Source organism: Mesoplodon bidens (assembly GCF_964165515.1).
Source record: "Mesoplodon bidens genome assembly, chromosome: 2".
NCBI classification, from domain to species: domain Eukaryota; kingdom Metazoa; phylum Chordata; class Mammalia; order Artiodactyla; family Ziphiidae; genus Mesoplodon; species Mesoplodon bidens.
Genome location: NC_138177.1, coordinates 82499222 through 82520840, shown reverse-complemented (window position 1 = coordinate 82520840; position 21619 = coordinate 82499222). Strand labels below are relative to the sequence as shown.

The 21619-nt window shown below is 40.8% G+C and overlaps 2 protein-coding genes across 8 annotated transcripts in view; one reads left to right on the top strand and one right to left on the bottom strand.

Moving 5' to 3' along the window:
* LOC308613285 (uncharacterized protein) overlaps positions 1-21619 on the top strand; it is a 92570-nt gene that overhangs the window by 19847 nt on the left and 51104 nt on the right. For 5 of the 6 annotated variants that reach the window (XR_014015228.1, XR_014015229.1, XR_014015230.1 and 2 more), the window contains one exon: positions 15289-15686. The exons of the other annotated variant lie outside the window; for it this stretch is intronic. The gene's annotated coding sequence lies outside the window, so the exon portion shown is untranslated. Of the gene's footprint in view, positions 1-15288; positions 15687-21619 lie in introns of those variants that run through there. 6 annotated transcript variants of the gene reach the window in all.
* Positions 797-19982, bottom strand: VTCN1 (V-set domain containing T cell activation inhibitor 1). 2 transcript variants are annotated; one of them, XM_081226520.1, is made up of 4 exons: positions 19664-19982; positions 16514-16792; positions 11096-11262; positions 797-4681 (listed from the first exon to the last, which is right to left on the bottom strand). In XM_081226520.1, exons 1-3 carry the CDS (start codon positions 19905-19907, stop codon positions 11141-11143), a joined length of 645 nt encoding a protein of 214 aa, XP_081082646.1. In that variant the 5' UTR covers positions 19908-19982; the 3' UTR covers positions 797-4681; positions 11096-11140. The 2 variants fall into 2 exon arrangements, with proteins under 2 accessions (XP_081082646.1, XP_081082647.1); XM_081226521.1 differs by having other exon boundaries at positions 797-3991.

Sequence of the window (21619 nt, the reverse complement as noted above, 5' to 3'; positions counted from 1 at the left end):
CGTCTTCCTTACAGATGGCTTCAGATCTTCATGAGCAATGAAGCTGAAAGCTCCCAATGAGTCCTCATAGTTTAATATATGTAATAACACAATAGCCAGTATTTATATAATGTTACAAATATTTATAGCACTTTTACACATGACCGTACTTTTTCAGAAATAGTATGGGTTGTGATGAGAGATTTGAGTTTGAATGCTTTTTCAACTTGTTGGTTTATATGATCTTTGGTAAGTTACTTAACCTCTCAGGACCTGTTTTCCCCTCTGTAAAATGGTGATGGTGATGGTGCTAGGGTCAAGGTGATACCCACCTTATAAGATAAGGACTGAATGAGATAAATACCTAGTATGATGTTTGAGACCTAGGAAGCACTTGATTTCCTTTCTCTAAAGATGGTTATTTGCGTCAGTAGACCTCACATTTCCACAGTAGTTATATGTTTATGAAGGTAACATATTCACATATGTCTCACGTTACACAGTGATTCTTAACTCCCTCAATGGGGGTGGAAGTGGTGATGCCTATATTGTTAAAGAGCACCCCCGCACCCTCAGTGAGAGTCCTTGGTCTACACTTGATACCCCAAGGATCTCTCACTAGTTGGATATTTTTGCTCCTGCTTTAGTTCAGTGAAGTGAGGATTATTTACCTCCGTGGGAAGACAGTACATTAAGCTAATGAAAAAGGTAGTCGAGAAATTACCTTCTCATGTGTGGCTAGATGCCAGGGAGCATTGTTTTCTTGGGGTGAGGGGGTGCCTGTGGGGACGTTGTGATGGAAAGAATGGTGGAAAGACAGAATACTCAGGGTCTAGAGGACTGTTGATTGGGCTGTATGGGAGAAAATGGATAAAAGGGAAGGTGAGAGGCACTGAAGACAATTGTTGTTTTTCTCATAGATCCTCATTTAGCAGTCTGTGACTTGGCTTCTTCTGAGGTACCTACTGCCTCTAAATAGGAACTGCTGTCTTTATGCTGTAAACTTGTCACATTTCCAGTCTCACCTACCCTAGGTATGAGACCTGGACCTACCACTTGAGTCGTATATGGTTATCTGACTCATCAAAGTCATATTAAGTACCATAAGGTCCTGGAATTTTATCTGTCAAAGCCTAATAGTTCTCCTTATAATGATACATAATGGTTACAAATACATTTTGGGAACTGCAAATATGGAAGGCAAAGAGAGAAAGGAAATGGTTTCAGTTTGCTATGAACTGCTCACAGGCTAGATTAACTGAGCATCACTTTTGGCTTATTGTAAAGAAGGGATATAGAACTAAGGTATCCATAAAGTTCTTATTCGAAGTATCCTTTAGAGTTTGGGGTAAGGGACTTTATAATTGAAAATGCTAAGGATACTTCTTAGGCCAGGCAATTAGATTTGAACTGAAGAGATAAGATAATGCTGCAGGTAAAATTATGACTTTGAGAAGAGAGAGGCATATCATTATCTGAGGGAGCCATGCCATTCAGTAGACACAGAGGCTCCTATAGTGGTAACTACAGACACCCCCCTTCTAAGTTGTGGCTTAACTGCTTTGGCCCAGAAGATGCTATCAGTAAACAAAGCTTCCTGGGAGTGTCTGCTTGATCCTCTTAAGAGCAAGTTTCCAAAGACTGCCTAGGCCCCCATCCTTATTTTGTCATCATCTTCAAACTTTCCAAGTACTCAGCAATGAAGAGCAATAGACAAAAACAACGTGTGATTTTGTGTTAAATTGCATGTATAGACTAGAGAAGAGTAAAATCATAGTGCACAGGACCACTCAAAGACAGCTTCATGGGAAAGAAGAATTTATGCTCGAGAGAGATAGACTTTAAAGAAAGACAAGAGAGCACCTCTAAGGTTCTGGTTTTGTGACTGTTAATTTTTACTCATGGCTCCCATACTGAAACTCCTGGAGATGATTGATGTGAAAGAGGAAATAAGACAGTGTTAGAAGGAGCAAGGTGCTCAGGCCTATAGTAAGACAGTCTGAATTAGAGCAGCTGGTTGGATGTATGGAGACTTTACCAGCTGGAGGGAGATTAGGAATTACAAAGTTCATTAATAGAACCAAAGCACATCACAGATGCCATCAGGCAGAAGCCTTATTATGCAGTAATAACCCCCTGCACGTCCCATCCCCCACTGACAATGCACAGATTGCGGTCACTGTACACTTCCAACAAATCTGGATATAGCTGGTAGCCAGTACTTCTCCTTGAAGTTTGACTTGTTCCCTCAAATTGTTAATACTTCTGAAATGTTTTAGCTTTTGGCATCTGGTTTTGAGCTTCCCTAGATGTTTGTGGTGTACATCATATTCTCATCTTTGTACTTCAGTTAATATGGTGCATCTGGTGTCTAATGCCTCTGCACATATCACTGTGTGGTCATGGACGAGGCCAAAGAATTAACCTGGGTTGGGAGTCATTATGCTTTCACAGTTTACTTTCTCAGTTTGGTTCAGCATTATTCTCTTCTTGCAAAAGGCTGTTTGGGGACAAGCTGGGAATGCAGCAGAGTTATTTCAGAAGCCCCCTGGGAATTTGCTCTTTAGCAATTAAATTTAGACTTTTTATTCCTCCATCAACTACCAGTGTGATTTTGAGCAAGTTGTATAGCCTGAGGATAGCCAGTTACCCACACTTCACCCTGGGCCTCTGGGTCTTCATCTGAAAAGTGAAAGGACTAGGAAAGAGGATTTTGAGGTCCTTCCACCTCTAAGATTTTGAGAATTTGATAATTCCTGACTAGTAAGGATCAGATTGTTTTGATACTAGAGCAATGGGTCTGTCCACCCGTGTGTATTCTCCCACATTCATCTGCCTCAAGTCTACTGTCACCACTTGTTTTCCCAGATGGAGACTTGGCAGGCTGGTAAAGCCTAATGTAGTTTCCTTAAGAAACTAGACCCAGCCACCTTGCCCATACTCACAGGCTCCTATCATCATTCCCTCTCATTCATTTATCCATTCATTCATCCATTCATTGAACAAACATTTATTGAAGGCCTGTTATGTGCTATGTACTAATCTTTAGAACCTGATGTATGGCTTTTTATCCATTTTCCCTTATACTCGCGTTCTTTGACAAACTAGGCAGACAACAGCATAGGAAATGTATATTTAATCATTCTCTTAAATGGTCAGAGCTCTAGAATCAAGTTTTCTATAACAAAATGTAATACAGGCACAGTAGGTCCAAAGTGCCAGGGAGGCAGCGGTCAACATGCAAAAAGTGTGGGAAGGGGCCTGGAAAGAAAACATTCTTTTCCATCAAAGTTTCATTCCTCAGGGCCTCATTTCAAAGGTTCATTGCCCCTGCTTTCAGAAATCTCTGTTTCAAGGAAGTTACATGTTTTTGCTGCCTTAATTTGAATTTTGACTAGGCAGAGTGCTGAGATCTAAATTCAGACTGAGAGAACTTGTGATGGAACTCAGGCAGCTCTCTCACAGGACTTGATTTGTAGAGTAGAAAGAAAGGAAAGGAACGTAGAAGCTCAACCAGCTGAAGATAATCCATCAGGAATTCCTGGTTGCCTGAAACTGAGTTCTGACTCTCTGTGCCGAGGCAGCAGCCAAAGAGAGAGAAACTCATGCCTAATTTTAGGAAGCAAACAGTTTGGTTTGCTCCTCTGTTTTCTAGAACCTTTTCTACTCTACATCAGGGTTTCTTAATCTCAGCACAATTGACATTTTGGGCTGGATAATTCTTTGTTGTGGGTGGATGGCCTGTATGTTGTAGGATGTTGAGCAGCATCCCTGGGTTCTATCTACTAGATGCCAGTTGTGACAACAAAATTGTCTCCAGAATTTCCAAGTGTCCCCTGAGGTGGTGCAAAATCACCCGGTTGTGTCCCACCGCTCTAGATGCTGGTGAAAGCTGAGGTGATCACTGTCCATGCAGGATATAAAGTAGAAGCCTCAAACCTTGTGATGGCATAATATCACACACAGTCAAGATAAGAGGTCTTTTCCTGGACCATTCAAGGATGAACATCATCTGAGAAGTAAAATAGCATTAGTTTGTTGTAAAAATCAGGTGTTCACATGGTTTAGAAAATCAGTGTTGCCCAACTATATTTTTTATGTTAAAATTATGATGATTTTCCACATATCTTAAGCATGTGTCAGGTGGGAGGAGATGCCAGGGCACTTTTGCATTGTAAATGAAAACTGAATCATTTGACCCATCACTAAAATACAGCTACCTCTGAATTGTGAAGTGGCAGCTGATTAGCAGTTTCTTACTGAATCCACCACAGTTTAATTTATGGATTATAAAATGTGGATATATTGCAATCAAAACTTTCTAGAAACTTCCTCAGAGCAACATTACAGCAATATAGCTAAAGATTCTGAGACAAATGAGATGCAGTATCCCATTCTCTCACTCCCTGGATGGGGATGGGGAGGTCCCTGAGATATGGGGATATACTTGTCTCCACATTCACTTTACTTCAGAGTCTAATACACTTCTCTAGTTCAGATGAATTGTTTCCCAACTTTTAATATATGTCTTTGAAGATAAATTTATCTTGTTCATATTGAAGTCTTCTGTGGGTTGCTTTTGGCTTCTTCTTCTTGATATTATTTGTTCACTCCCGAGTTCTAGACATAAATTCATTTCTCCCCAGAACTATAAAACTAGGTCATATCTTGTGGTGAAATAGTTCTGCAGATTCCTGGAATTCTGAAAATAACAGCAATAGGATACCATTACAGCCATTCAACAAACATTTATCAAGAACTGAAAGTCTCCCTTCCACTGTATGAGTGTATTTCTTGTTCAGAAATAGGCTTGTTTTTCTGTATTTTGATGATATTCTATTGAGGCCACGTGGTATCATGGGTTGCTAGGGGAAAGGAGATGCCTTGAATCTTCCCTTAAGGAAAGGGATCATCCTCAGAGCAAACAGGAACTGAGAGAAGAACTATGGGCAGGCTCCTAGATAGAAGTGGAAAGGTGGCTTCTATCTGAGTTCTCAACCAGGCAATGTGTGTGACCTAAAGTGTTATGATCAGTTATAATATGTATCTCAAGTAATGATCTCTTCATTTGTTTTTTAAAAATTGATTTAAGGTTATCCCTCTATAATTCTAGAGAGAAAGAGATGGAGCTGCAGCTAACCATATAACAGTGTATAACCCTTTGTGTACTGCATGTGAACATGTATGTCTTGGTTTATTTTTTAAAAAAGACTGCAAATTTTACTGCTCTAAGGGAATACAAGATAAAGATGAATAAACTATAATTTATAGGTCAGATTATCTAGTCGCAGTATATTAAAAACTCAGTTCCTTGTGGGAATCAAGGAAAGAAGAAAGGGCTCCTTCTACTAATGAGATACTCAAAGGATAGTTTCCTCAGGGAAATCTCCCTCCAGTGACAACCATGGAGGTCGGAAATGATGGAAACTGGCAGATTTCCTTACAAAGAATCTGTTTTGTGCACTTCACCATAGTGTTTGGAGAACAGGAGAAAGAATGAAAAGCAGATCAAGAGATCCCCAGCCAAGATGGTGGAGTAGAAAGACCCTGAGCTCACTCACCTCCTTTCACAGGCACACCAAAATCACAACCATTTGCAGAAAAACCATCGATGAAAAAGACCAGAGCCTATCAGAAAAGATCTTCTACAACTAAAGACATAAAGAAGGAACTACAATGAGACAGGTAGGAGAGGCAGACTCAACGATATAGTCAAGTCCCATGCTCCCAGGTGGGTGACCCACAAACTGGAGGATAATTACATTGCAGAGGTTCTCCCAAAGGAGTGAGAGATCTGAGCCCCACATCAGGCTCCCCAGCCCAGGAGTCCTGCACCAGGAAGACAAGCTCCCAGAACATTTGGCTTTGAAGGCCAGTGGGGCTTACTTTTAGGAGAGCCAAAGGGCGGGAGGAAGAGAGACTTCACTCTTAAAGGGTGCACACAAAATCTCACATGCTCTGAAAGCCAGGGCAGAAGCAGTAATCTGATAGGAGCCTGGGTCAGACATACCTACTGATCCTGGAATGTCTCCCAGAGAGGCAGGAGGCAACTGCATATCACCCTAGGAACACAAGCACTGATGGCAGCCATTTTGGGGAGCTCCTACCATGTGGACACTGGTACTGGCAAATGCCATTGTGAAACTCTCCTTCTAGCTCATCAGCACCAAGACCTAGCCCCACCCAACAGCCTACAGTCACCAGTGCTGGGATGCCTCAGGCCAAGCAGCTAACTGGGCAGGGACACAGCCCCACGCATCAGCAGACTGGCTGCCTTAAGACCACCTGAGCCCATAGCTGCCTCTGGACATGGCCTTACCCACCAAAGGGCCCAGGACCCAGCTCCACCCACCAGTGGGCAGGTACCAGCCCCAGAATCCCCTGGACCCTGATGCTGCCCTCCAGGAAGCCTATTCTAGCCTCTGGGCCAGCTTCATCCACAAGGGGGCAGACACTAGATGTAAGAAAACCACAATCCCAGACCCTGCAGACCTAGCCTGCCACCAGCAGGCCAGACCCTGCCCTGGGGAGCAGCTGGGCCCCAGCCCTTACCACTAGCAGGCCAACACAAACTTTGAGACACCCCCAGACCCAACTGTGTCAGGAACCGCACCCACTCCCCCCGACCCCAGCAATCCAAGACCAGCCCTGGTACCCCTGGACCCTGCAGTTGGACTCCAGGACATGGCTTTGCCTGCCAGTAGACCGGCACTAACACCCTTGTTTCACCCATCAGTCGGTGGACAATATTACCAGAGTTTTCTGGACCCTGACTCCATCCACTCATGAGCCAGCACTATCCCTGGGTCCCCGTGGGGTTCTGCAGTCAGCTGCCTCTGCAGCCAGCAGCCTCCACATGAGACAGGGCCTGGCAATGTTGGACCAAGGGCTAACCAATCTTACTAGACCTCCCACATAGTCAGCCTGCGACAACAGGAGGACCCATGCAATCCTCATATGAAGAACTCTAGGGCATACAGCTTGAGTAATGAGAGAGGAGTGTGCTGTTGGGATGCGTAGGAGGTCTCCCACAAAATATCACTTCTCCAAGGTCGTAAAATGTAACCAACCTACCAGATAAATAAAAATACAAACGGCAACGTAGCAAAATGAGGTGACAGAGGAACTTGTTCCGGATGAAGGAACAAGATAAAACCCCAGAAGAACAACTAAGTGGAGACAGGCAGTCTACCTGAGAAGGAGTTCAGGGTAGTGATTGTAAAGATGATCAAAGAACTAGGGAGAAGAATGGATCCAAAGAGTGAGAAGTTAAAAGTTTTTAACAAAGAGTTAGAAAATATATATTGATAGGGCTTCCCTGGTGGCTCAGTGGTTGAGAGTCCGCCTGCCGATGCAGGGGACACGGGTTCGTGCCCCGGTCCGGGAAGATCCCACATGCCACGGAGCTGCTAGGCCCGTGAGCCGTGGCCTCTGAGCCTGCGCGTCCGGAGCCTGTGCTCCGCAACAGGAGCAGCCACAACAGTGAGAGGCCCATGTACAGCAAAAAAAAAAAAAAGAAAATATATATTGATAGAACAACCAAACAGAGATGAAGAATACAATAACTGAAATGAAAAATATACTAGAAGGAATCAACAGGACAGTTAGAGACCTCTGGGACAACATCAAGTGTACTAATATTCACATTATAGGGGTCCCAGAAGGCAAAGAGAGAGAGAAAGGAACTGAAAACATATCTGAAGACATAATAGCTGAAAACTTCACTACCCTGGGAAAGGAAATAGACATCCAAGTCCAGAAAGTGCAGAGAGTCCCATCCAGGATTAACCCAAAGAGGAATACACCAAGACACATTGTAATTAAAATGGCAAAAACTGAAGATAAAGAGAGAATATTAAAGGCAGCAAGGGAAAAGCAACAAATAACATACAAGGGAACTCCTATAAGGCTATCAGCTGACTTTTCAGCAGAAACTCTGCAGTTTGGAAGGGGGTGGCACAATATATTTAAAGTGATGAAAGGGAAAAACATAAAACCAAGAATACTCCAGCCAGCAAGACTCTTGCTCAGATTTGATGGAGAGATCAAAAGCTTTACAGGAAAGCAAGAGTTAAGAGTTCAGCACCACCAAACCAGCTTTACAAGAAATGTTAAAGGAACTTCTTTAAGTTAGAAAGAAAAGGCCACAACTGGAAACATGAAAATTATGAAAAGAAAAAGCTCATAGGTAAAGGCAAACATAAGTGTAGGAAATCATATCATGCACAAAGCTAGTAAAAGACAAAAGTAGTAAAAATCATCTATATCCTCAGTAAGCAGTTAAGGGATACACAAAACAAATAGATGTAAAATATGATATCAAAAACAGTAATCATGAGGGAAGGAGAGTACAAATGCAGGGTTGTTAAAATGCATTTGAAATTAAGAGATAAGCAACTTAATACAATCATGTAGATATATATATATATAGATAGATATATAGATAGATAGATTGCTATATAAAAACCTCATGGTAACCACAAATCCAAAACCTATGCTAGATAGACAAAAAAGTAAAAGGAATCCAAGCATAACACTAAAGATGGTCATCAAATCACAAGAGAAGAGAACAAAAGAAGAAAGGAACAAGAAAGTCAGAAACAAACCCCAAACAATTAACAAAATGGCAACAAGAACACATACATATCAATAATTACTTTAAATTTAAATGGACTAAATGCTCCAGTCAATAGACATAGAGTGGCTGAATGGATAAAAGAACAAGACCTGTATACATGCTGCCTACAAGAGACTCACTTCAGATCTAAAGACACACAGACTGAAAGTGAGGGGATGGAAAAAGTTATTCCATGCAAATTGAAATCAAAAGAAAGCTGGGGTGGCAAAACTTATATTAGACAAAATAAGCTTTAAAATAAAGACTGCTATAAGAGACAAAGAGGGACACTGCATAATGATCGAGGGATCAATCCAAGATGAAGATCTAACAATTGTGAATATATATGCATCCACCATAGAAGCACCTAAATACATAAAGCAAATGTTAATGGACGTAAAGGGAGAAATCAACAGTAACAATAATAGTAGGGGATTTAACACCTCACTGACATCAATGGACAGATCGTCCAGACAAAAAATCAGTAAGGAAACACTGGCCTTGAATGACACATTAGATGAGATGGACTTAATGTCTATATCTATATCTATCTATCCATATATATATATATGTATCACATTTCATTCAAAAGCAGAATACACATTCTTTTCAAATGCACATAGAACATTCTCCAGGATAGATCACATGCTAGGCAACAAAACAAGCCTTGGTAAATTTTTAAAAATTGAAATCATATAAAGCATCTTTTCCAATCACAGTGCTATGAAACAAAAGAAGTCAACTACAAGAAAAAAAGACTGCAAAAAAAAAAACTGAAATGTGGAGGCTAAACAATATGCTGCTAAACAACCAATGGGTCAATGAAGAAATCAGAGAAAATAAAAAAGAAATACCTAGAGACAAATGAAAATGAAAACAATCCAAAAATCTACGGGACACAGCAAAAGCAGTTCTAAGAGGGAAGTTTATAGCGACACAAGCTTACCTCAGGAAACATGATCTGACCTGATCCCATAACAGCCCCATAAGAAAGGGTTTCCTCTGATTTCGTTGTTTGCATACCACCTTTGCAATTTTTATTATATCCATGTACTACCTTACATCTAAGTATACAACTTTATATTTGTATTTCAACCACTTTTTTTAATACATCTTTATTGGAGTATAATTGCTTCACAATACCATGTTAGTTTCTGTTGCACAACAAAACAAATCAGCCATATACATACACATGTCCCCATATCCCCTCCCTCTTGAGCCTCCCTCCCATCCTCCGTATCCCACCCCTCTAGGTCATCTCAATCACTATTTTTTAAAATAAATGTAAAATTTTTTTTACCACACTCATAAAAGCAAAGCAGATCAACAGATTTTTGTCTGCCCTTGAGGACTTAACAATCTAGGCAAGGAATATATGTGCCTTAGAGAGTGTAAGATATTATAAATTATACACGCTCACCAAGGGGATGGGAGATAAAAGGACCAGCAGGAAATGGGTGCAGGAAGTGTGTGGATCTGAATTAGCATAGAGTAGAGGAGATTTCCAGGAAGGGGCAGAGAGAGAGGGAGCAAGGCCAGAGAGCAGTAGTAGGTAGCTGAGAGACAGAGGAACCTTAGGGAGAGAAACTTAGAGAGCTGTGACTGCATAGCTGAGGACTTTAACTTTGATATACTAGTGCCCGGAGAGTCACTTTAGGTTGCAGAGTAAAGGACTGCTGTGATGAAAATAGCATTTGAAAAATTTTATTCTGGCACCTTGTTTCCTATCACCTGAAACAGAGGAAGGAGCAAGTACAAGGTTTTAGAACTAGTCGGGGCATGAGATGATTAGGGTCAATCTGAAAGACAACATGGGCAAATACTGTAGAGCTTGGTAACAAATTGACCTGAAGGACAGAGGGGGACAAAAATAGCTCTAAGGTTGTGAGCCTAGTGCATGGTGGCAGTGCCACTGAGTAATGTGGTAGTGTTGACTGTAACTTCACAAGCTCAGTTGTATACAAATTCCACATGCAGAAGAATATTCAGAAAGAGATGTCCTACCAGTAATTAGAGCCAGAGGACTGAGGTGAGAGTGGGAAGTCTTAGCAGGAGGGCTAGTTGGTGAGTGCTTTGTCAAGTCTCCAGTCAACAGGGGCTTTGTTGAGGGGGGCTGGGAGGAGGTCACTTATGTGAGTGATTATGCTTATGTCATGATGTTTCATTGTGAAATCCAGAGTAATGAGTCAGGGCCAAATATCTCTTTCTCTTCAGTAAGATATGTTTGCCTTCAAGGATGACTCGGTAAATGAAAAGGTGTTTGAATAATTTACACAAATATTTGAATTGCATAGAGTTGTTTTTCCTGTAAGTCTGTCAGTGAGGTCTCTACTCTTTGTTAACAAATGCTTACCTTTCACAATAGCAGTGGAAATAGTGCCTACTGCCCTGACGTTATTAAATGTTTCTCTCTGAGGCTGGTGCTGGGAGCTGCTTGATTCCTGTTAGGGACACAAACACACACAGTGGCTCCCCCACACCATTCGTGATTCATCTCACCTGTCGTACCAGTGACTCTGCATGTTTCTATGTAGCCAAGGTGCATTATTTTAGCATCAGGTAAGGGCAGAGAGGCAGGAGTACCCAGGCGATGGCAACAGAAGAGACACACAGGGAAGCTTTTGAGTTCAGCAGCTGGAGGTGACTTTGCCTTTTAATCTCAGAGTCTGTAAAGGGAGAGAAAAAAATTCAGGGTCATAGAGGAAAAGCTGGATGTCTCCTTCACATGGCTGGTTAGCAAAGAAAAATACCCCCAAAAAACAGAACAGGTTGTTCCTAATATAACTTGTGCCCTAATTTGAGGGCAATTTTGTACCCCATTCTCTACCTTTCTGTAACTAGCTTAAAAGCAGAGCTTTCCCTTTCTGCAAAGAGTTCCATTCTCTCGTCCACTCCAGTGAGCACTCAGCCAAATGAAAAACGATTCCAGTAAACACATTGCTATTGGTTACCAAATAAAGAATAGGCTAAACCAACAGCCATGGCCAGTCCTTGGTGTCAGACACATTTTTTTCCCTCTAGGCAGTGACCTTTACAGGTTCTGTGTCATTTGCTTTCATCACACCACTACAGAGTAATGAGAAAGTATTGTTCTCATTTTGAAGTAGAGAAAGGCAGAAGTGAAATTAAATTGCTCTTTACTCTGTTTTCTCCCTAGACAGTCCAATGTCATTTAGCTCATTTCAGCTGTGTGACTTCAGGCAAGTTTAGGCAAGTTACTCCATGTGCTACAGTTTCTTCATCTATAAAATAGGGCCAAAATAATAATAATCAACTTCATAGGATTCTTGTGAGTATTAATGAGTTAATACATGTAAAGCACTTAGAACAGAACCTGGCACCATAGTAAGCATTCAGTAAGTATTAGCTGTCAAGACAATAACAGTACCCCCACTCAAGCCTAATAAACATTACTTCCATTAAGCTGATCATTTTCCAAATCCACCTCTTTAGCTCAAATTCTGTCCTAAATTCCACATCTGTATTTACAGTTGCTACTATATGTCAGTTAAAAATATAATTATTCAGCAAATATTTTTGAGCACCTGTTGTTTGAGTTCAAAGGAGTCCAATAAACACCCTCTTCCCAGCTGAGTTCTGAACCAATTAAAGAGCAAGACAAAGTGAGGCAACTGGAAGACTAAAATCACCTTTATTCCTGATAAATCTGATAATAAAGGATTAAGCTTTGCAGGGAAGTGGGCTGCAGCCCAGACTTCCCCAGTGACAGGCAGCCCAAGACTGGGGCAGGCTTCCTCCCACAAGGGCAGATCCTACCCCTGAAAACTGTTGGCTTAGAGGAGAAGAGTAGAATGTATACTTCTGATTAGCTAGAGAGAAAAGGAAAAATGAGGAGCTGAGCTATTTATACCCAGCTTCTCCTAATAAACTCCCTAATTGGGTAAGTTAATTTCTCTTCCTCTGGGGAAGAGTGAAAGAGGGGAGAAGAGAGACTAGAAGGGTTACATTGGTGGGGATCTCTTCCCATGGAAGGAAATACGTGGAGGAGAGATGAAGCAGTCTCCCCCAGACTTGGAGTATGCTGGGTAATGTGCTAAGCATTGGACATCTCTACCTTTGTACATAGTGGGCACTTTCAACTCAACAGCTCTAAAATCTTCATCTTTTTACCAGACATGTTGCTTTTCCTACATTTTCATTTTTGTTGTTGGTAGCATTACTAACCTCCTAAGCAACCTGGATAGCAATATCAGACCCCTTTTGACTTGTTCCTTCTCTTGTCCTTCACATTTGTGTCACCAAGGCCTGTAGATTATTTTCTTCATTAACTTTTGATTCTCCCACCTTTCCTTCCCATTGTCGCTGCCCCAGTTAAGGCCCTCATAATTTCTCCCCTGGACACTGACATAGGCTTCTGACTTCATGCCTTCCTAGTCTATCAAAACCATTCTTTTTCTTCAAAACCCAGCTTGAACTCTTCATCTATTGAGCCACTACAGTCATAATTAACTACTGTTTCCTGTGGGTACCGTATCCACACTGATTAACTTCTCTTATGACAACTGTGCTATTCATCTCAGTATTTCATGGGACTTACAAATTACTTTGTATATATTTGGCACTAAATAGATATTTGTTGAATGAATGACCCAAATTAGCAGTATAGTTAGAGAACACAGGATATAAACCTCATGGCCTCATTTAGTTGTTTAAAAACTTACTTTGTGCATGGTAAGAAGGAATTATTTTATCTTAATTTTGAGCTATGTCATGCTTCTAAAAGTTGAATATAGTCCTAGTACTGGTACATGGAACACTTGTTCTGATGTATCCAATAAGCATGTATGGAAAAAGAACCTGCTCACTGAATAAAAGCTGTGCCCAATTTCTGTGGTTTGTTCGGTTATTGCCATTTCTATTAGAAGACATTAGTTACATAGTTTGGAGCTTTTAATTGAGATCTAAACTGAAATACTGTTGTTAACACTCATTGTTTTAAATGCCTAATGCTTCATTTCCCCCTTCTCTTCTGGGAAGGGCTTCCCTCCAGGTACTGCCTCATTGGTCTAAGTATGGGCAGCTGACCCAAGTTGAGCTGTTCTGGGAATATATTCAATAGAATCAGACTGAGGGATTGAGCTTCAGTCTAGTTACTCTCTTGAGTGAAAGAGACTTTTAAAGGTAGGAGCTCTTGGCAACCATATTCTGCCCTATAGACTAAAACAAGAGAGAGTAAATTAGAGAGCAAAGAGAATAAAGTAGAAATGAGAGACAAAGAATGGAATTTAAGTTCTTGGATCCAGCTGTTCTTTTTTTTTTTTTTTTTTTTTTTTTTTTTGCGGTACGTGAGCCTCTCACTGCTGTGGCCTCTCCTGTTGCGGAGCACAGGCTCCAGACGCGCAGGCCCAGCCGCCACGGCTCACGGGTCCAGCCACTCCGTGGCATGTGGGATCTTCCCAGACTGGGGCATGAACCCGTGTCCCCTGCATCAGCAGGCAGACTCGCAACCACTGCGCCACCAGGGAAGCCCGGATCCAGCTGTTCTTGAAGCCACACTGCACTTTCTGTCCTTGGTTTCATGAGACATCCTAATACCCTTCTAATAAGTTCCTTCTTTTAGCTTAGGCTTCAGTTGGTTTTGTTTTCTGTTATAGGCAACTAAAAGTGTTCTAATTGGTACAGTCACCAGTTTGTTTCACAGGATAGTGGAAGAGCTCTCTCTTTCTCATATATGATTTTTTATTAGATACTTTTTTATTGTGGTAAAAAACATAATGTAAAACTTACTATCTTAACCATTTTAAGTGTACAGTTCAGTAATGTTAAGTATATTCACATTCTTGTGAAAAAAATCTCCAAAACTTTTTCATTTTGCAAATCTGAAACTCTATACCCATTAAACAATAACTCCATATCCTTTCCCCTTGGCCCCAGCTCCTGGTAACCATCATTGTACTTTCTGTTTCTATGAATTTGATTACTTCAGATACTTTATAAGTGGAATCAAATGGTAGAATCAAACAATATTTATCTTTCTGTGACTGGCTTCACTTATAGCATAATATCCTGAAAATTCATCCATGTTGTAGCATGCAAAAGGATTTCCTTCCTTTTTAAGGCTGAATAATGTTCCATTGTATGTATACCACACTTTGTTTATCCATTCATCTGTTGGTGGACATTGGGGCTGCTTCCTCCCCTTGGTTATTGTGAATAATGTTGCTGTAAACATGGGTGTGCAAATATATCTTTGAGACACTGCTTTCAGTTTTTTTGTACATAATACACAGAAATGGGACTGCTAGATCATTTGGAAGTTCTATTTTAAGTTTTTTGAGGAACCTCGCATACTGTTTTCTATAGTGGTTGCACCATTTTACAGTCTCACCATCATACATACACAAGTATTCCAATTTCTTCTCATCCTCACCAACACTTGTTGTTTTCTGTTTTGTTGTTGTTGTTGTTAGTAGCCATTCTAATTAGTATGAGGTGATATTGTGGTTTCCATTTACATTTCTCTGATGATTAGGGATGTTGAACATCTTTTCATATACTTGTTGGCCATTTTGTATATCTTCTTTGGAGAAATGTCTATTCGAGTCCTTTGCCCATTTTTTAATCAAGTTATTTGACTTTTTCATTGTTTAATTATAGTAGTTCTTTATGTATTCTGGATACTAATCACTTATCAAATATATGATTTACAAATATTTTCTCTCATTCCATAGGTTGCCTTTTTGTATATATAAATTTTAATTAAAAAACAGCTGATGAGGGACTTCCCTGGTGGTGCAGTGGTAAGAATCCACCTGCCAGTGCAGGGGACACGGGTTCGATCCCTGGTCCGGGAAGATCCCACATGCTGCAGAGCAACTAAGCTTGTGTGCCACAACTACTGAGCCTGCACTCTAGAGCCTGCGAACCACAAGTACTGAGCCCACATGCCACAACTACTGAAGCCCGTGTGCCTAGAGCCCATGCTCCACAACAAGAGAAACCACCACAATGAGAAGCCTGTGCGCCACAATGAAGAGTAGCCCCTGCTCACCACAACTACAGGGAAAAGCCCGCACCCAGCAATGAAGACCCAATGCAGCCAAATAAATGAATAAATAAAATTATTTTAAAAATAGCTGATGAAAATATGGTTTATTCAGTTAAATTCAGCAAACATTTAAAGGGCACTTAAAATGTGCAAGGTATTCTGTTTGGTACTAGGCTTGATATAAGACAGTGGTTCTCCTGATATACTCCTTCCCCTATAGCTTGAATTCAATTTAACCCCAACAGGGATGGTTTTAAAATTCATAATTCAGTCTATGCATTTCCTTGACACTAGCTCAACCCTAGGTTTTGTAATATACTAAAGCACTGCAGGGAGACTAGGGTGTTGAGCCTCCCTGGCTCCTGGTCTTCTCAGCCTGGGAGGCCAGCTTAATCTGGAGCTTTCAGATTAATCTTGTGCCAATATTAGTGGGATCTTGAGCAAGTCCTGGAAGGACTGAATAAGAAAGACTAAGGCAGACTCTAAGACCTTTAGTCTTCAAATCAAAAGTCTTCTCAAAGGCAGGATAGACCCAAACCAGTTTTGGGGGACTCGGGATGTAGATCACCAGCTGAATATATCAAAGATTTCAAATAATCATCACTTCTCCACTGCTTTACCAAACCAGTCCTTCTGAGTTAGGGCTTCAGAGTCCTAAACACTGCTCTCCAGACAGTAAGAAGGTATACAACATGAAAACTAATTGCCACCTTTGATCTATATGCCATAAATATTGTTTTGTATTAGTTTTCTTCTTACATAATGCAATCCCAACTTGAATTGTGATCGAGATCTCTGTGAAACTTTCTGTGCCCTGGTACATAATATATTTGTTAAGGAAATTAGATTTTAGTTTACACTAGATTATAACCCCAATAAACCCATACCAAACGTGTAAAGGAACCCACCTGTCACTTTGATATCCCCTGTGGCTTTGGCAATGTTGTTTTCAATCATACAGGAGTATGTGTTGTTGATCATGACATTGTAGAGTACAGATACAACCTTCATGGTCACATTCTCAGAGTTCATCTCAAAGCTGGTGTCGGAGACTTCTGAGAAGTTGGCTCCCTGGTCTACTTGGGATGCCCAGACCACTGTTGGCTGGGGAAACCATTGGGGAGCCTCACATTGTAAGCTCTCTGAGGTGGTGTTACAGTCCACGTTCATTTCTGGGATGCTGAAGGCTGCAGGGTTGAAGGGTAAAAAAGGGGCAGGGGTCAAGGTCAGACAGATAAGACAATATAGCCTTTGAAGTGCTAGGTCTTAAAAACACATTGAAGTGACTCAGTACTTTCCCAGTGGGTGTCTATGTATGACCCATTATATTGTAGATGCAAAAAATGATTTGCTCATAGTATTGCTATATGTCAAAACACTTTGGACAGTATCACAAACTCCAAGGACCTAAGTTCTAGGTATAATTGTTACAACAAATAAATTTCTCCAAATAAGAGTGATCACACACAAAAAATTATCAAGTAGGGAAATTGGGTATTTATTTTCCTAGGCACCTATGAAGCCTCCTGAATTTTGGGTAATTTTATGTAATTTTTCTGCCTGGAGGGTAAAAGTGTGGGGAGGGAGAAGGAAGAGACAAACAGCATTCACCTACCCACAGAAATTCCATACACAGGCCATGGGGATCTGAAGTTTGCTTGGGTAGAAACTGCCCAGCCCTGGTATCCATGAATAAAGACAGGCATTTGTTTTCTTTTAAGATAATTCTCCTCACTGGAGAGGCAAGTACATTTTGAATTTAGGACTAACTTCCTCCTCTATCTAGGCAGAGAGACACTTATAGAAAATGTTAAGGCCTGGACTTTGGCCTGCAAAATGTTTATTATGCCAAAAGGGCAAGATACAAATTGTTAATTTATTTAGCATCTTCCTTTGCCCAGGACTGTGCTAGTGTGGAGTGAGAGGTGGAAGGAAAGCCTTTGCCATGCCCTTCAAGAGCCTGCTGCCTAGCAGGAGAGATGAGACTCACATACTTGGAGCAGGCAGGGCACAAGCTCCTGGGAGATGATGTGGGAACCTGAGTGCACATGACAATGAACCACCATTTATTGAGGGTGTGCTCTGTGCTAGGGACCAAATTCCAGACATTATTTTTTTCTTGTTCCTCACAACAGTCCTAGGTATATCTATTATTGTGCCCATTTAACTTTAATTTTAGAATAACTTTAGATTTACAGAAAGGTTGCAAAGATAGTACAAAGAGTTCTTGTATACTTCTCACCCAGTTTCCCCTAATATTAACATCTTAAATAACCATGATGCATTTGTCAAAACTGAGAAACTATCATTCGTATATTACTATTAACTCAACTCCAGCCTTTATTTGGATTTTACCAGTTTTCCCACTAATGCCCATTTTATATCCCAGGATCCCATCCAGAATACCACATTGAATTTATTTGTCATGTCTTTTTAGATTCCTCTGGTCTGTGACAGTTTTTCAATCTTTCCATGTTTTGCATGATCTTGACAGTTTTGAGGAGTACTGGCCAGGTATTTTGTAGAATGCCCCTCTATTGCAATTTGTGTGATGTTTTTCTCAAGATTAGACTGAGGTTATGGGTTTTGGAGAGGAAAACTATAGAAGTAAAAGTGCCCTTCTCATCATGTCACATCAGAGAGTGCACGCTATTAACATGATTTATCATGGGGATGTTAACTTTGATCACCTGGCTGAGTCTATGTTTGCCAGGTTTCTTTGGAAGCTGGACTTCACTAAGTCTAACACAACCTAAGTGCAGTGGTCGGGGAGGGTGAAGTTCTAAGCTCCACTTCCTGGAGAGGGAGAGATCTAAATACATTATTTGGAATTCATCTATAAAGAAGATTTGTTTCATCTCCCTCATATAAGTATGGACTCGTGTATTTATTTTATGCTTAGTTATAATTTAATACTATATTGTTTATTTTGTTGCTCAAATGGTTCCAGCTTTGCCATTGGAAGCCCTTTCAGTTGGCCCCAGTGTCCCTTTGACCTGACTTTATTAATCCCTATTTTAAGATAAAGAAGCTGAGGCTCAGTGAGGTTGCCTTGCCCAGGCCACTGTATGTGCCTAGGTCTGACTAGATCTATGCTTCAAACCACTACATACACATATTATGAGGGGTCCAAGAAAGATCTGTGCAGGCTAGCTTAGCCTGGGATGCCTCAGGATACTTTCTGCCTATCCTTCAAGGCTCCTCCCAAATGTCAAATTCTCTCCATGGGGGCCTTCCTGTCCCTTTCCTCCCTATGCATTTGGATATGATCTCTTTCTTCCTCTGAATCCCCAAATCACTCTATTTATATTTTCTCTTAAAGCATTTAATACACTTTACCAATTATTGTAGATATGTTTCTTATCTACCTATTTCTCTTATTTACATATGCTTCTCATCTCTGCCCTGACCCTCAACTCTCTATAAGCTCTACACTCTCAGCTCTACAGAAGGAAGGACAATTATCTTTGTTTTCTTAATCATCATTTTACTCCTTCCAATATCTCAGTCCCTTGTACATAAATTCAGAAAACATGTTAAATTTAGTTGGTAAGAAAGCATGGATTTCATTGGAGGAGGATTAGTGAGTTTATAGGCCAATATTGTTTTGGTCAGTTACCTTTGAACTTCTCCTATAATGGGTTCCACTGTCATGAGTCCCTGGAGATACTGATTTCAGACTTGGGCTAGGGCCTACTTAGCACAGAAAAGTCTCAGACCAGATTAGAGTCTTCTCTCACTAGCAAGACCAAAGGGAAAGAACAGAGAGCTACTGATGGAGAAAACACATTCTGGCAAAATATTTCAGGGAATATATGAGAAAATTCAGAAGAGGCTAGAGTCCTGAACAAAAGATTTTAAGACCTAATATTATAGTGGGTTACTTCTGGAGTTGGTGTGGGTCTTGGACAGCAAGGATGGCTGCTAGCAGAATTCGGATGGTCTTTGTCTGATATTAGTCACTCATGAGCATAATATGACATTTCATCAGCAATTCACACTCTCTAGTCTCAAATATCTTCTGGCACCTTCTTACCCTCTCTTCAAAAGTAACTTACCTCCAGTTTTATACTCGAGGTTAGCATTCCCCTTGCCTTTAGAAGTGATGATGTAACATTTATAGGTGCCAGCATCTGTGAGTTGCACATTTTTCAGCCTCAGAGAGGCATTGCCAACTATTACTTGATCAGCAAATACTGCTGTCCGACCTCTGAACATTTCATCCTGGTCTGACAGGTCATCTTTGCCTTCTTTGAACTCATGGACCAAGCCCATAACACCTTCCTTCAGCCACCGTATCATGATATCAAAAAGTTTGATGTCAGGTTCAAAAGTGCAGCTCAGGATTCCATCCTCCCCAATGTTAGCAGCTGAGGTGAGAGTGGAGTGTCTCCCTACAATTCAGGAAACAAGGATCAATGCCAAGGGAAGCTTTGGAACATCTACAACCAAATCCTTCATTACTAAAAAGCCAAACAGGGGCTTCTATAGTAAATTAGAAATATACAAAACAGGAGAGGCATGAAAAAAGAAGACATAAGAATAGAAAGAGTATTATGACGATAGTTTTGATACCTACAGCAGATCTGCCAATAGCAGATAAAAAAGCTACGCTTTTTGAGACCAAGCAACTGCAATCTTGAGACCAAATAAGAGGAGAACGTATTGGACTTGGGTTTTGAAGATGGGAATTCAGATCCTGGTTTTGTCACTTACGAGCTACGTGACCTTGACTACATCTCTGGATCTCAGAAAAATGGAGGTAATGATATCTGTCTTACCTACAGTAAAGAGCTCTTGTGAGGATCAAATCAAATGGATGTGAACTTGATTTGCAAACTGTAATTACACATATAAGGTATTGTTATTCTTAGTTAACGAGAAGTGGCACAGACCTGAAACCTCACGTTAACTAAATATGGCTAATAATTCTGAAGAATGCTAAATTCTAAGTGTTGTTACTTTTATCTCCACTTGAATGATGAAGAAACGAAGGCATAGAGAATAGAAGTGATTTGGTCAAGGTCAGAGTGCTAGCTATGGCATAATGAAGAATGATACTTAATTAAATTGATTTTTGGCCTAAGATAGAAGTCACACCCTTCTCTCCAAACATATAACAAGTACAAGTATTAATTATGGTGACAGCCACATCCACTGCCTCTTCCCCACTTGCCCAGCTGACAGCCCACTCAGTCTGTAAAGGATTGACCAGCTCTTCTCTCTGTACTGGAGGCTGCTGACTGGGGATAACTACAGGGGTGCTTTAATTAACTGAATATTCTTGAGAGCCTCCTTCTGTGGTTTGGATGTGACGGTAAGGAGAGGATGGGTCTTTGAGTCCAAGAAGAGAGTGGAACAGACCCAAGGAAGTGTGGGGAGAGACCATGAGAGGAAAAGGTGAAGAGAGTTCCCTCATCACCAGAGCTGCCTTAGATCCTGAGGGTTTTCCAGTCTAGTTCCTGTCCCACTGCCTGGGTGTCCTTTAAACAAACACCTTATATTTATAATGGTCTGCACAAACCTCTCTTTCTTATAGCCAAGAAAGTCCAACATGATGGATGCTGAGCACTTCTCAACTGGACTTCTCAGCTTCCTTATTTATATTCCTGCCTCTCATCTTTGCCTCCATCTAACCCATTTTACATGCATTAATCTTACAGGTAGACCTTAAAGTACAATCCAAACATGTCAGTTTCCTAATCGCTAATCTTCCATTGCTCCCAAGGGCTGTGGAATAAACTTCAGACTAACAGCATGGCCTTCAAAGTTAAATATTGCATGCCACATAGGAAATGCCCATAGATATTAGCCCTTTCCAGCCAGACTTACCACTACATCCTTTCAAAGTCTATATTGTAGTCTTTGCATATCAAGTGATTTATTGATTTGCTGCTTTCAATGAAAAAATACATAAGCAAAGCTCATTTACTATTTTTCAAATGTAAGAGGTAAACATTATGAACATAGGGGATATCTTTGGCATCTTGCGTCTTCCAGCCCTTAAGGGGTTG

What these genes read in the sequence shown, in the direction of transcription:
- VTCN1 (XM_081226520.1), bottom strand. Translation starts at nt 19,907, where the DNA reads ATGATACGGTGGCTGAAGGAAGGTGTTATGGGCTTGGTCCATGAGTTC. An exon ending in CCTCGAGTATAAAACTGGAG is followed by an intron (nt 16,793 to 19,663) that starts GTAAGTTACTTT and finishes TCAACCCTGCAG; the next exon opens with CCTTCAGCATCCCAGAAATG. An exon ending in AGGGGATATCAAAGTGACAG is followed by an intron (nt 11,263 to 16,513) that starts GTGGGTTCCTTT and finishes CTCCCTTTACAG; the next exon opens with ACTCTGAGATTAAAAGGCAA.